This window comes from Engraulis encrasicolus, chromosome 21, assembly GCF_034702125.1.
Source record: "Engraulis encrasicolus isolate BLACKSEA-1 chromosome 21, IST_EnEncr_1.0, whole genome shotgun sequence".
Classification (NCBI taxonomy): domain Eukaryota; kingdom Metazoa; phylum Chordata; class Actinopteri; order Clupeiformes; family Engraulidae; genus Engraulis; species Engraulis encrasicolus.
Genome location: NC_085877.1, coordinates 38,955,287 through 38,970,286, shown reverse-complemented (window position 1 = coordinate 38,970,286; position 15,000 = coordinate 38,955,287). Strand labels below are relative to the sequence as shown.

Sequence of the window (15,000 nt, the reverse complement as noted above, 5' to 3'; positions counted from 1 at the left end):
CAGCGTGAAGGTGAGCAAATGATTGAAGTGGGGATAAGGAATGTTGAAATGAATCTAATCCATGCATTAAGATGCAGACATGAACGCTCAATCGAGCTGTGTGCAATGATAAACAAACAACGATGTCTGTCTCTGTCTCTGTCTCTGTCTGTCTCTCTCTCTCTCTCTCTCTCTCACTCTCATATTCTCACTCTCTCGCTCTCATATTCGCTCTCTCTCTCGTTCCCACCCTCTCTCTTCCTCTCTCTCCTCCTCCCTTCTATCCACCTCTCTCTCTCTCTTGTTCTCTCTTTCTCTCCCCCCTTCCACCCCCCTTCTCCCTCTCCCTCTCTCTCTCCCCTTCTCTCCATCTGTCTTTCTCCCACCCCCCCTCTCCATTCTCCCATCCTCCCTCTCTCCCTCCCTCTCTCCCTCTCTCACTCCCTCTCTCACTCCCTCTCTCCCTCCACCCACCCTCCCTCTATCCCACCCCTCCTCTCCCTCTCCCTCTCTCCCACCTTCTCTCCCTCCTCCCCCAGGTGCCCTCTGGTCTCTTCATCCCCAGTATGGCGGTGGGGGCCATCGCTGGGCGTCTGCTGGGCGTTACCATGGAGCAGCTGGCCTACTACCATCGTGACTGGCCCCTCTTCAAGGGCTGGTGCTCCCAGGGCGCCGACTGCATCACGCCCGGACTCTACGCCATGGTGGGAGCCACCGCGTGCTTAGGTAGGTATATGTAACAGTACTGCATGTGTCACTAATAAAGTCTAAAAGACTGTACGCAATGGTGGGAGCCACCGCATGCTTAGGTAGGTATACTGTATGTACTGTACAGTATTGTACAGTAGAGTAGAATAACTTTATTGAACCCCGGGGGGAAATTAAGGTGTCAAGTATCTTACATAAATACACATAATTATCCACTGCATGTGTGCACAACTGCATCACGCCCGGGCTGTACGCCATGTTGGGAGCCACCGCATGCTTAGGTAGGTATACTGAAGTGAAAGTGAAAGCCCATTGGAAAACTCCAACTCCCATTGTCATTGTGACACAGCACTCCACAGCACACAAGTGAACACTGCACACTGCACACAACGAAATTGCATTTATGCCTCACCCGTGCAAGGGGGCAGCCCTCAGTGACGCCGCATGGGGAGCAGTGCGGTGGGACGGTACCATGCTCAGGGTACCTCAGTCATGGAGGAGGATGGGGAGAGCACTGGTTGATTACTCCCCCCACCAACCTGGCGGGTCGGGAGTCGAACCGGCAACCTCTGGGATGCAAGTCTGACGCCGAACGTTTTGCCGAACCTTCCCCGTCTCTCTGTCCCAAAACATTTCCCGTCTCTCCCTCAAACTGTCCTGTCACTAATAAAGTCTAAAAGACTGTACGCAATGGTGGGAGCCACTGCCTGCTTAGGTAGGTATATGTACAGTACTGTATGTGTGCACGACCATCTTACTATGAAAAGAGCGGTAGCCTGCACACTGTATCGCCATCTTTGTGTCTGTATGTGTGCTTGTGTGCATTACATGTTGTCTAACTCACTTTGTGTGTGTCTGTGTGTGTGTGTGTGTCTGTGTCTGTGGTGATGTACAGTTTCTTCATACGCACAGGTCATACAAGGAAATTGAAATGACATTTCTCTCTCTATACCATAGGCAAAGGACGGGCTCAACTTCTTGGAAAAAACGAAAGTCTTTGGGTGCGCTATAAAATGTATCAACTTAAGGAAGAAAAATCCGCACTCACAAACGATGAAGGCTTGATAGCCGAAACGCGTTTGCTTTTTGGACATGGTAGTAATATGTAAGGGTTAACGTTCGGCGAGAAGGTCGCTACCGTGGAATAGCAGCACGACAGAGAGAATTTTTAGACCCCGACGCGGAGCGGAGGGGTCTTGTTCTCTCTGAAGTGCTGCTATTCCACAAAGCGACCGACTCGCCGAAAGTTAACCCGCTTATTATATGGATATACTTAAATGATTCACACATGACGGGGACATTTCTTTAGGCCTATTTAATGTTAAGTCTATTATAGTTTTTAATGTCAAAAGATTGTTGCTGCGCAAAAACAAAACAGTGCCGTTGTGGAACACCGCTAGGCAACAGCTAGGTAGCCAGGACAACAGGTGTTGTCTATCACAGCAGCTTATTAGAGTCTTGTTGAAAAGTCGCTTTAGCAGTGAAAAGTCTTGTTGCCATTGACAGCGGTCTGTTATAGACCAACCCGTCCGTTATCGAAAAATAACAGACGTGCGAACGTTGGGGAGCCCGGTTGAAATGAATGGAGCATTCGACCGATGACCTCACACCATATAATAAAAATAATGAGACGCAGTTTGTGAGTGCGGAATTTTCTTCCTTAAATATCTCTCTATACCATGCCACGACATAGACATGCTGCACTGACATTGACAGATTGACATTTAAAGAGTGAGACAGGACAGCTAACAGTGAACCAATAGCATTTCTACCCCTTCCACTTTCACTTCATTTTTGAGGGAACAAAGTGAAGTTAGAAGTCTATTTTTTGCCTTCAAATACAATTTCCCTCTGGGACTTGCTCATACCCATTGACCCGGGTATTCCCAAATCTCTTTCATGGAGGCATAATAACAGTCATGGGTCGATCATATTTCTGATTACACTTCTTAATATTGCAGGCTTAGCAAACTTCTGATGGAAATAGTGATGACGGCATTCATTGATTTATTTATTTTTATTATTCTTTCATGTTCTTCTTTGACTTTTTTATGGCACGGTTTCAACCGCTCCGATCTCCAGTCAACTATGACATCTTCCAGTCATGTGTGATGATGTTTTGATAATAAGGTTTTAATAGGTGTCAAGCCTGTGTTTGTTAGTGAATCTGAGGAAGACCGCACGCCGCCGAAACGTCATCATGCCAATGAATGAATAGAAACAAAGAAAAAAAGAACTTAAAGAAGAAAAAAATCCAAAGGAGCGTGCGAACATTTATGAAAAAAAAAACTGTCACTTGTTCGTTCAGCATCAGGGATTGTGCCCAGGCAAAGCCACAAGTGATGGTTTAATAACCCTGAAATGAATCTGGCATGTTTTCATATAAACCCCTAATAGGCCAATCAATCATATTCATAATTATGCTTTTCAATATTTTAGGCTTAGTGAACTGATTAACTGAGGTAACTGAGCCCTGAGGAAGGTCAGTAGACCGAAAGTTTGGCTTATTAAAAAGAACACAAAGAAGATCTAAGCGTGCAGACATTTTTCTATCTATTTTACACAGTTTTTGTTTATGTTTGGCACCTTTTAATCGAGAGTGCGCGGTGTGATCTGGTTGAATACAGGCTTAGTGAACTGATTGAAAGAGTGATGACAGCATTTCATTTTTTCCATTTCTCTCACCCTTCACTTAATCCTCCAGAGTTTCTCTCTACTCTGATCTGCAGTCAGCTGTGTGATATCCTGTAGGGCTGTAACTATATTGTATCGAACCGAGAAATCATGATACTCAGAGTCGCAATACTGTATCGTGATACAAGGAGGCAGTATCGTGATACGCCCTTTCGAAGTTTTGTTACCCATTAGTCCATAAAACAACCTTATGATTTGACGTGATAGTGTTTCCAAGCTTCAATGGAGATACATTTCAGAAATCGTGAGGTGTATCGAACCGTTGGTCAAAAATCATGATACGAACCGAATCGTGAGTTGAGTGTATCGTTACAGCCCTAATATCCTGGTCATGGTGTGTTGATGATGCTTTAATAGTTGTTAAGCCGGCATGGTAATGATGCTTTTAGATGTGGTGTACCGCACTGTGCCAGCCAAAAGTGGCACCCACAAGTTCAGTCAGGCATTTGGTTAGATTAGGGAAAAGATTTAGTGTGTGTGTGTCTGTGTGCGCGTGTGCAGGCGGGCGTGTGTGTGCGTGGGCGTGTGTGAATGTGGGCGCGTGGGTGTGTGCGCGTGTGTGTGTGTGTACGCGCATATGTGTCTGTGTGTGTGCGCGTGTGTGTGTGTGTGTGAGAGAGAGAGACAGAGCGAGAGAAGAATTAAAATCTGATGAAATCCATTAAAAGGGTGGTTAACCAGTCAAAAAAACAGTCAAAGTATGTTGACGTCTTCAGCACAAATTAATCAAGTCCAATCTGGAAATGGGAGAAATGAACCCTCACTCCACACAGACCACACGGGCCACAGTTTTATGGATATTATTTAAGTCTGGAATGGGGAAAATGAAACATGGAGCCAAAGTAATGGTAACATGCACCACCGGTGTTTTATTGCAGCTAGCTCAATTTGCATACCATAGATGGAGGATAAGTCTAAATCTGAAAATAGCAGCGCTCGCCACTGTTTTAATTTACAATTCAGTTTGGAGTGTAATAAACCAGATGATTGCCACATATCTTCGTTCGCATAAATCAGATTTCCAAAAACATTATCTCACATCGTTTCATAATATTCAGTAGTTAATCATGGGAAACGAGAAAAAAAACAGATGTTTTCAAAAGAAAATGAATTCAAAACATTATTGTTTCGGCTACTTTACCTCTCGTACGCCCTTAGCCTCATTTTTTTACCCACAAATCATTTTCTTGTCCTTAAATTCTTCCATCCATCATCTTCTATCCTTTCATCCTCACCGCTCTCTCGCCATCTCCTTTAATGTTCTCAATATTTCTTCCTGCGTTTTCTCTCTCATGTATTTGTCTCCCTTTAATCTCTCTGTAGTTCTTCCATTTGCATTCTCATTTGTATTTGTCTCTCATAGACATGTTTATGACTGTCTGCCTCCCTGTGTGTCTGCCTCCCTGTCTGCCTGTCCGTCTGCCACTCTGTCTGTCTGTCTGCCTGCCTCCCTGTCTCTCTTTCTGCCTGCCACCTTGTCTGTCTGTCTGTCTGCTTCCCCGTCTGCCTGCCACCCTGTCTGTCTGTCTGTCTGCCTCCCTGTCTCTCTGTCTGTCTGCCTCCCTGTCTGTCTGTTTCTCTCCATGTGCAATGATGTTTCTGATGGCAGGCACAGACATAATGGATGGAAAGTAAGGTGTTGTTGTTTACACGTATCCGTAATGATAATGAGTTTCTCCCTCCTCACCCCTAGGTGGAGTAACGCGCATGACTGTCTCGCGACTGTTGCATGACTGTTATGATAATGTGGTTTCCCCCTCCTCACCCCTAGGTGGAGTAACGCGCATGACTGTCTCGCGACTGTTGCATGACTGTTATGATAATGTGGTTTCCCCCTCCTCACCCCTAGGTGGCGTGATGCGCATGACCGTTTCGCTGGTGGTCATCATGTTCCAACTGTCTTGATCTGCTATTTATATGTGTATATGTATTTACATGTCTAATGATAATGTGGTTTCCCCCTCCTCACCTCTAGGTGGCGTGACGCGCATGACCGTGTCGCTGGTGGTCATCATGTTCGAGCTGACTGGTGGCCTGGAATACATCGTGCCCTTGATGGCTCTCTACCTAACAATAATAATAATGATAATAATGACCTTAATGATCCTTAATTACTTTTTATCCTCCTCACCCCTAGGTGGCGTGACGCGCATGACCGTTTCGCTGGTGGTCATCATGTTTGAGCTGTCTTGGCCTGCTAGTATACAGTCGCTATTTCTCAAAGTCAAGTGTTCTAGCCTTGGTAGTGTGTGAAACACCTAGAGATTGGATACTCCTCGGAGAGCATCCAATCACTGGGCGTTTCACGCACTACCAAGGCTAGAACACTTGACTTTGAGAAACAGTAAGTATGTCTGATGATAATGTGGTTTCCACCTCCTCACCTCTAAGTGGCGTGATGCGCATGACCGTGTCGCTGGTGGTCTTCATGTTGACGGGCGGCCTGATGCCCCTGATGGCTCTCTATCTAACAATAATAATAATGATAATAATGAGCTTAATGATCCTTAATTACTTTTTATCCTCCTCACCCCTAGGTGGCGTGACGCGCATGACCGTGTCGCTGGTGGTCATCATGTTCGAGCTGACTGGCGGCCTGGAGTACATTGTGCCCCTGATGGCCGCCACCATGACCAGCAAGTGGGTGGCGGACGCGCTGGGCCGTGAGGGAATCTACGAGGCGCACATCCGCCTCAACGGATACCCCTTCCTGGAGGCCAAGGTCAGCACCTGGCTGGGGCCCTCCTCTTCAGGGGTCCCCAACCTTTCTGCATACGTGCAAACTCGTCACCTTTTGGTGACAGTCACCTTTTTTCCGGCCAATTAGGTCATTCACGTGAATAGAAATAGAACCCCCGCTGTACACTGTCACCTTTTTTTCTTTGACGAGTTTGCAGGTCTGTTTCTGGGTCTGAGGGCTACCCAAGGGCTTCTGAGGGCTACCCGAGGGTTACTTTTGTTCAAAATCCTGGCATCATTGGCATCATTCTCAAATCACACCATTGTTGAATGATAATTTACTTATAGGTAATAAAGAATGAATAATCTCATATTTAAATCAAGAAAAGCATTAACTGTGACTAAAATCTGGTAGTCGTCACTGTTTATTAAAATCCTTGGTGGGCACCTCAGAAGCTCCTGGAGGGCTACCTGGCGCCCGCGGGCACAACGTTGGTGACACCTGCTCTACTTTGTGCCAAATTGCACCATTGTGTCATTCATTTAACTCTTGGCCTTATTTACAAGTGAACAGGGTGGTCATCTTGAAAAATGGTGGCCATCTTGGATTTGTGTGTGGCCAAAGCCCCTAGCTGAAAAAGTGCACTGTAATGGACCATTGTGCCAATTTCTATGCTTGCATACCAAAGTAAACTATGTTTGGCCTAATGCACTATGCTAACTGTAGTGTTTCTAAACGGGGGCTGTTGGGGAGCCCTAGGGAGGCTTTGAGTTGCATACAGCTGAGAGGGGGTGGTGCTTAGTTGCCATTGAGGGATATTAGCCTATTCTATTTTTTTATGCTAAGGGGGCATTGGCAGGCCAAGTTGAGGTCAAGGGGACGTTGTGAGGCTTATAATGAGGTCCAGAGGGCGTTTATTCAAAACAGGTTGACTTTTGACTTTTAAAATCCCTTTATTGAACCATTGCATGGTTTATACGTCCACAAAAATGGTCAACACCCCCCCCCAAACCCCCATCCCTAATCCCACCCACCCACCATAATCCATTAAAAGCAGCCCTTTACCAATAGAAAACCAGCCCGCCACCCGTACTGACTGACCATACCCCTGTGCCCGCGCACCACTTCTTTGCAAATGTATCAGTATTTCCTGTGACCTGATAGTAAGTGTACTCAACCATAACCTAACAGGTTGAGAACCACTTCTCTAATTTCTATGGCAGGGCTGGGGAACTTTTTTTCCATTCAATGGGCCACTTCAAATTCAAAAGTCCTCCAAGGGCCATACTATGAACACAAACCAGGATTACCCCCCCTGCTCTTTAGGCCTAGTATAAGATTGCCTTAAAAAACATGTGATATTGCATGTGAAACTGCATAACATTGAAATTATATCAGAGGCCGGATAAGACAGCCTCATGGGCTGGAAACGGCCTTGGACCAAGCGCCCTCCTCCTCCTCCTCCTTCATTTTAAACATTGTTAATTGAATCTTGAATGTCCAGGAGGAGTTCGAGCACAAGACGCTGGCGATGGACGTGATGCGTCCGCGGTGCGGCGGGATCGGCGCGGGGGGGCGGGGTCGGCGAGGGGACCCGCCGCTGGTGACGCTGACGCAGGAGGGCATGCGGCTGGAGGAGGTGGAGGGGCTGGTGGTCGGCTCGAAGTACAGCGGCTTCCCCGTCGTCGTGTCGCAGGAGTCGCAGCGACTGGTCGGATTCGTACTACGGAGAGATCTGCTAATATCAATAGGTGAGGAAAGAAAGTGTGTGTGCGTGTGCGTGTGCGTGTGCGTGTGTGTGTGTGCGTGTGTGTGTGTGTGCGTGTGTGTGTGTGTGTGTGTGTGTGTGCGTGCGCGCGTGTGTGCGCACGCGCGCGTGTGTGGAGGGCTTGGTGGGGGAAACGCCATACAACTGTTTCCATGGTTGAGTCATGAAGGCTGATGGATTTGTGTGTGTGTGTGTGGTGTGTGTGTGTGTTGTGTGTGTATGTTCTGGCCATTTGTCTGTATTGTGTCTCTTTATATTAATTTATCACCCAAACGTACATTTTTATGTCTCCAAGTTGATGATTGCACAACCGTTTCCTTTCCTTTCCTTTTCTTTCCTTTTCTCTCCTGATGTGTGCAGTGTTTGGCTCTTCTATTCTCTGGATGTGTCTGTGCTCTGCTGTGTAAATCTGCATTGCGTGTGTGTCCTGATCCAAACGTACGCATATTTGCATTCCTCCAGAGAGGGATGGCGCAATAGTTCTCTAGTTGTGTTCAAATGTTCTTTCCTTATTCGCCCGAGACGGTATGTGCAGTTTTTGGCTACTTCTATGTCCGTTTTCTGTGTGGCGCTAAATTGAAAACATACAAGCCGCACACTAAAGGCTGTAATTTAGCATAAATACTCTAGCTTTGCATAAGGCCCCCGTTGGAAACTGCAAACACATGTACTGTGCAGTGTAACTGGCAGGGTTTCTAATTCCCATGTCAAAGCGAGGATCGATTTGAAAAGTTAAATGGAGACTAGTGTTTATTCAGCACTTTCTTTATAATCAAGAGAGCATCCAAGAGCATCATGCCTTACATCAGTAGACAAGCATGCACACACACACACACACACACACACACACACACACACACACACACACACACACACACACACACACACACACACACACACACACACACACACACACACACACAAATGCATACAGAGAGAAACGTATGCTTTCTCTCACACACACAAACTCCCTCAAAGTACACAAATACACACACACACACACACACACACTCTTAGTACACACACACACTTAATACACACACTATTGATGCAGGAACGCAGCCAGGTACGCCTAATGCATCTGGAATGATATTTACCGTATGCGTGCATGTGTGTGTGGATGAGAATGCAGTGTTCCGCCCCAAGGACACGTTGACCTTGTCAGAAGGAGGTGAGCTCATACCAGCGCCATGCCAATTCAAGATCCATCTCCTCACATGCCCTGGAAGCCATGTTTGTTTTGAGGTTGGGATGCGCACATCCACAAAACAATAACCCAGGTGCCAGGAAGATCCCACTGGTGGATCGAAACGTTGCCTATTGTATAAATGATTGAAATAAAGTTTGTATTTTTTGGAGCTCACACCCAGTTTGCGGACCACTGTATCACACTGGCAGCAATGTTGACAACGCCTTTGGGCATCCTTTTTACGTTAATTGAGACCAGGCTCAGTTTAAATGAATAGTTTTCAAACAACAGAGGATGAGATGTGGTGACCTCCTGGTGCGAGCAAAAGAAAACTAGGCCTGCATGATAGCAATAGAAAACTAGGCCTGCATGATAGCAATAGAAAACTAGGCCTGAATGATAGCAATAGAAAACTAGGCCTGCATGATAGCAATAGAAAACTAGGCCTGCATGATAGCAATAGAAAACTAGGCCTGCATGATAGCAATAGAAAACTAGGCCTGAATGATAGCAATAGAAAACTAGGCCTGCATGATAGCAATAGAAAACTAGGCCTGCATGATAGCAATAGAAAACTTGGCCTGAATGATAGCCTGGGAAATCCCACGCTGCTTTGCAAGATTGCTCCGATTCTGAAAGACCGCATGGCTGCTGGTCCAAAAACGTTGGCCTTAAGTAGGGAGCCAATAAGTGTGCGAGAAGGGGTGGAAAGGCGATGACGATGGAAAGGAGATGACTACTTGACATATGGAAGCTTGCTGTTTGTTTTGAATAAATGCAACTGACACAATTGGCTATGGGCTACATCAATGCCAAATGATCCATTCGAAACTCCCAGTAAACGGCCATGGAGAATTGTAAACCTTCCTGACATGGCCTTCAGACATTCTAGAATGGTGGATGGCAGGTTGAATCAAGGTCCTGGGTGTTGATTTCTCAGGCCACTTCCCTGATCCCTGATTAATCGATTAATCGACTTTAATCGATCAATGCATCAATCGATTAAAAAAACTTTAATCGCAATTAATCGATAATTCAACTGACAAGAGACCCAAGTGAAATAGGCATGTGAAGAGTGTGTGTGAAGAGGGATGTGAATAGTGGGAATAATTAAATTACCTTTGAATTAAAGAATTGAAATAGAATTTAAATGTGGTATTTTATCTTAATTTTTTATTTTAAAAAAATAGATTTAGTAGTTTTTTTTCCGAGAAACATTGAGTTTTTTGGGGGGGAAATGCCGCTTATCAATTAATCGTAAGTCGATCGATAGGACTATCAACTAATGATTAATGAATTAATCGATAATTAATCAAAAGAGTTAAGTTGAGTTGATGACCTATTAGGGCTTCCGCACACCGGCTCCGACAAAGTGCTGAGCACTGCTGGGCAAAAGTTTGATTCCATTGTGTTCAATAGAACCCCGCACACTGCTGCCGATGTCCGTGGACATTCGCCGATGTCGGATAGCAATTGGGAGGGAAAGTAATCTCATCGCCCCCTGCTGGCAACGTTCCAAGCCCCTGCAACAAATGAATGGGTATTTTCTTTGAAAAATTACATCTCGGCCCTGCCGACGAAGTAGAAGTAGTGGCAGTCATATTATAGGCATGTTGGCCCGTTTTATCGAATCAGGTGGTAAAATGTTCGGTTTTTCACTGATCTGAACTGATTTTAATATTCTTTAAAAAGCTAATACAGAACTACACTGACTGGCATGTGTGACGTGTTTACTCCATGTAATTAGCATAGCCAAATTAGCATAGCCAAACATGAGCCAGAGAGGTGGTTACTCGTCACCACAGAAGCCATCATATCTGCTAGAGAAGTTAAAACCAAACCAAAATGACCGCGTGTATATATGTTTAATAAGAAGACAATGTGGAACTCACAGGATTACAAGAATGTGAAGATATGCGAAGAACTTGCGTTCATTCGCGTTCATTTGTTTCTCTGTGTTGTCAACGAGGCGCGAAGCACAGCATGCTGGGAGCTGTAGTCCGTTTCCGACCAGATTGGCACAATTTCTATTTTTCTTAAAAGGGCAAAAAATGACTTAAGATTTTCACAGGTAGTAGTTCATCCTATTGTGTACGCTGAAAAATGTGTCTGGTGTTATAGCTCCTAGTCATATCTTTTGGGGATTTTTTTAAAAACTCGTCTATGGGAGTTTCAATAGGGTCGCCCTGGTGTTTGGAACGTAACCGCTAGGATCGCTGTTTTCCACTTTCCCTCCCAATTAGAGACACGTTCTATTTTGTCGGCGCCGCCCATTGACTATCGATGCTATGTTCGTGTGGAATTCGGTTTGGGGGTCCAAATTATTTCGGAAGCAAAGTGCGCCGCAGTGCTGTCGGAGCCAATGTGCGGCCGGCCTAAGTGTCTCTCAACGGGGGCTCTACAGCCCCTAGGGGGGGCGTTGAAGAAGGATTCAGCTGAGAGGGGGCAGTGCTCAGTTGCCACTTCTGAGGCATTTGACCATTTTATTTTTTTAAAGGGACAGTTTGGTCAATTTCAACATGCAGTTGTATTGCTCACGCTACCCTTGACTTGTCAGTACCTGGTGATGCCACATTTTTCGGCTCAGCCCTTTCCGAGATATGAGCAATTCTAATGGGGGCAGCGTTTGTTTACATTTTTAAAAAATGAAACATAGGCCAACTCCAAATATTTTCCCAAAAGGTACTGCTGTTTGCTAGTTGTCTGCTGATGTTTTATAACCTTTTGGATGTTTTTGGGAATAAATAAAAATGTTTTTTTGAAATGTAAACAAAGAGCTGCCCCCATTACAATGACCAGGATCTCGGAAACGGCTGAAGAAGAAGAAAAAAAATCTCAGGCACTGACAAGTCCAGGGTAGTGTGAGCATTACAACTGCATGTTGAAATTGACCAAACTGTCCCTTTAACACTAAGGGCAGTGTTGAGAGGCTTATGATGAGGTCAAGAGGGCATTGGGAACTTGCGATGAGGTTCAGGGGCGGGTGGTGTTTATTCAAAAAAAGGTTTAGAACCAATGACCTAGAGGAGCAAGAATCTTCATTCTTCACAGACTTCTTGATGAATCCGATTCTTGATCTACTCCTCCTGTCCCGTGGCTGCTATATTGACAAGACTATGCACAAACAGATCTCTATTTTACATGAATTAATAAAGACACGGCTCTTGATTCTTCTCAGGCATACTGTACGGATGAATCCCAATGGTGATCAACTCCCCTTTGCTCTCGACAGCCGCATTGACAACACATTTCAGCACGTATTGCGCATTAAATAAGACCAGGCTTTACTTTAATGAATGTCAGAGGAGCTACGTAAGTTCAGTTGATGACCTGGAGGAATTGAGGATCTTCATTTCAAATCGTCGCAAATATCATGGATCCAATCCCACCCCCGATCAACTCCTCCCTCCCTCTCGACAGCCGAATTGATGACAGCACATTTCAGCATGTATAACATTTTTTTTTTCATTAAATAAGACCAGACTCTACTTACGGTAAATGAGTACATCGAATTCTTGATCAACTTCCCTCTTTTCCCCCTTTGGAAGACAAATTGACAATGCTTTAGGTATCTACATACTTTGCATAAATGAGGACCAGGCCCTTAAGCCCCTAATCTAAACGAATGGCAAGACATCAGCATAGGCACTCTCCCATGACTGAGGAACTTTAAAAAAAATAAAAAAAATAAATAAATAATATAATTGCATTGCTCCAATTCCCATAGTTTGAGCCAGTGGTGTCGTTGAGGGGGGTAAAGTGTGACTGAGTCACCAGGGCCCCATGTATGTAGGGTGCCCCCCACACAGTCCGATTTATGAATATATATGGCTGGGGGGGTCCTTTGGAGCTGATTGTACATTAGGGCCCACGTTTTGGTACTACGCCCCTGGTTGGATCACAATACTGTGAACTGATTGGAGCTCTACGTCTGGTACAGTTCAGACCAGAACAGATGACTGGCTCTTGGCAGTAGAACGTATCGCAGCATTCATGCTATTTGCATACTCTTACCATCTTGATGGTACAAAGTGTCTTTGTGCATTTCTGAGGATCATCTCTTTCGCCAGCAACCGATCTGGGTCAAAGTTTATTTAAATGATGGTGCTCTAGTACGTCTGATTTGTGCTTAATAGGTGCCGACTTTCAACATAGAAACTGCTGATCAGGACACCTAGTGGTAGCTATTGGTAAGCAGGCCGTGCCTATCACAGGATTCGGATGCAGCCTGTGTCTGCGCAAGTCCCACGAACAATTCCCACAATTCTCCTCTCCTCTCCCCACATCCCAACAGATAACCGAGGGCGCCCCTCCAGGACCTGAGTGGCCCATGTATCTCTCTACTACAATTCCCACAATTCTCCTCTTCTCTCATTCAGTTTTCACCCTGTATCCCCACAGATAACGCTCGTTAACACCAGGAGGGTGTTGTGAGTGCATGAGAGGTGGTGTTCAGCGAACCTTCACCCCCCGACTCAAGTGTCCCATGTATCCCAACTCTCTACTACAATTCCCACAATTCTCTTGTCCTTCTCTTCTCTTTCCTCCCCCCAATCCCCACAGATAATGCTCGTAAACACCAGGAGGGTGTTGTGAGTGCGTCGGAGGTGGTGTTCAGCGACCCAGCACCCCCCCAGGACCCAAGTGGGCCCCCCGCGCTGAAGCTGCGCTCCATCCTGGACCTCAGTCCCTTCACGGTGACGGACCACACGCCCATGGAGATCGTGGTGGACATCTTCAGGAAACTTGGACTCCGCCAATGCCTCGTCACACACAATGGGTGAGAAGAAGACACTTTTCACTTTTTTGTATTATTTAAAATATTTATGTGTCTTTGGGCCCAACTGTGGCGCTAACACTAGGGCAGGTGTCACCAACGTTGTGCCCGCGGGCGCCAGGTAGCCCTCCAGGAGCTTCTGAGGTGCCCACCAAGGATGTTAATAAACAGTGACGACTACCAGATTTTAGTCACAGTTAAGCTTTTCTTGAATATTTATTCCTTTTAACATATAAGCAAATTATCATTCAATAATATTGTGATTTGAGAATGATACAAAGACATCAGTAGAGGATTTTGAACGAAAGTAGCAGCCCTTGGTAGCCCTCAGTAGCCCATTGCAGCCCTTGGTAACCCTCAGACCCAGAAAGGTTGGGGACCCCTGCACTAGGGCACTCGTCTGCTACGTGGCTGACCCGTGTTCAGTTGCGGCCCGGTTCCTTTGCCAGCTCTTACCCGTGTCTCTCTCGCTTCCTGTTTCTCCTCCACTATCCTGTCTCGTAAAAAAAAACAAAAAAAAACGAATAAAGGCTTGAAAATGTCTTTCATCGCGCGCTCTCTCTCTCTCTCTCTCTCTCTCTCTCTCTCTCTCTCTCTCTCTCTTTTTCCTTTCTTATTTCTTTTTTCTTTCTTTACCACCTGCACAACGGGTGAGATGCCACATTTTGCTTTTTTTCTTTAATTCTCTTTTCTTGTTCTCTCTCTCTCTCTCTCCTTTCTCTCTCTCTCTCTCTCTCTCTCTCTCTCTCTCTCTCTCTCGCTCTCTCTCTCTCTCTCTCTCTCTCTCTCGCTCTCTCTCTCTCTCTCTCTCTCTCTCTCGCTCTCTCTCGCTCTCTCTCTCTCTCTCTCTCTCTCTCTCTCTCTCTCTCTCTTACTCTCTCTCTCTCTCCTTTCTTTTTCTTTCTTTCCTCCTTCCTTCCTTCTTTCATTTCTTTCTCTGTTTCTGTCTTCTTTTATTTCTTCGACTTACAATGTGTAAGAAGTTGGAGCCTCTATCTCTCTTCTTCTTCTTCTTCTTTTTATCTCTCTTTTCTCTGTCTTTTTTATGTCGGAGTTGTATCATTAATTACGTTTACATTGAGCAGACCCTTACGCTTACGTATACGAAGTGACTTACAATGCGTGATTTCAGAGTCCATAAAATTCCGTTTTTATCTTTTCACTGTGCTGCACTCCCTCATTCAAAATGTTCTCCCTTCCCTCAC

The 15,000-nt window shown here is 45.5% G+C and overlaps 1 protein-coding gene across 1 annotated transcript in view; it reads left to right on the top strand.

Moving 5' to 3' along the window:
• The window catches only part of clcn5b (chloride channel, voltage-sensitive 5b), a 137,836-nt gene that overhangs the window by 107,241 nt on the left and 15,595 nt on the right, over positions 1-15,000 (top strand). Inside the window, exons 11-14 of the mRNA XM_063186673.1 lie at positions 519-705; positions 5,919-6,103; positions 7,566-7,812; positions 13,582-13,798. Coding sequence (XP_063042743.1) covers positions 519-705; positions 5,919-6,103; positions 7,566-7,812; positions 13,582-13,798 — 836 coding nt within the window. The remainder of the gene's footprint in view (positions 1-518; positions 706-5,918; positions 6,104-7,565; positions 7,813-13,581; positions 13,799-15,000) is intronic.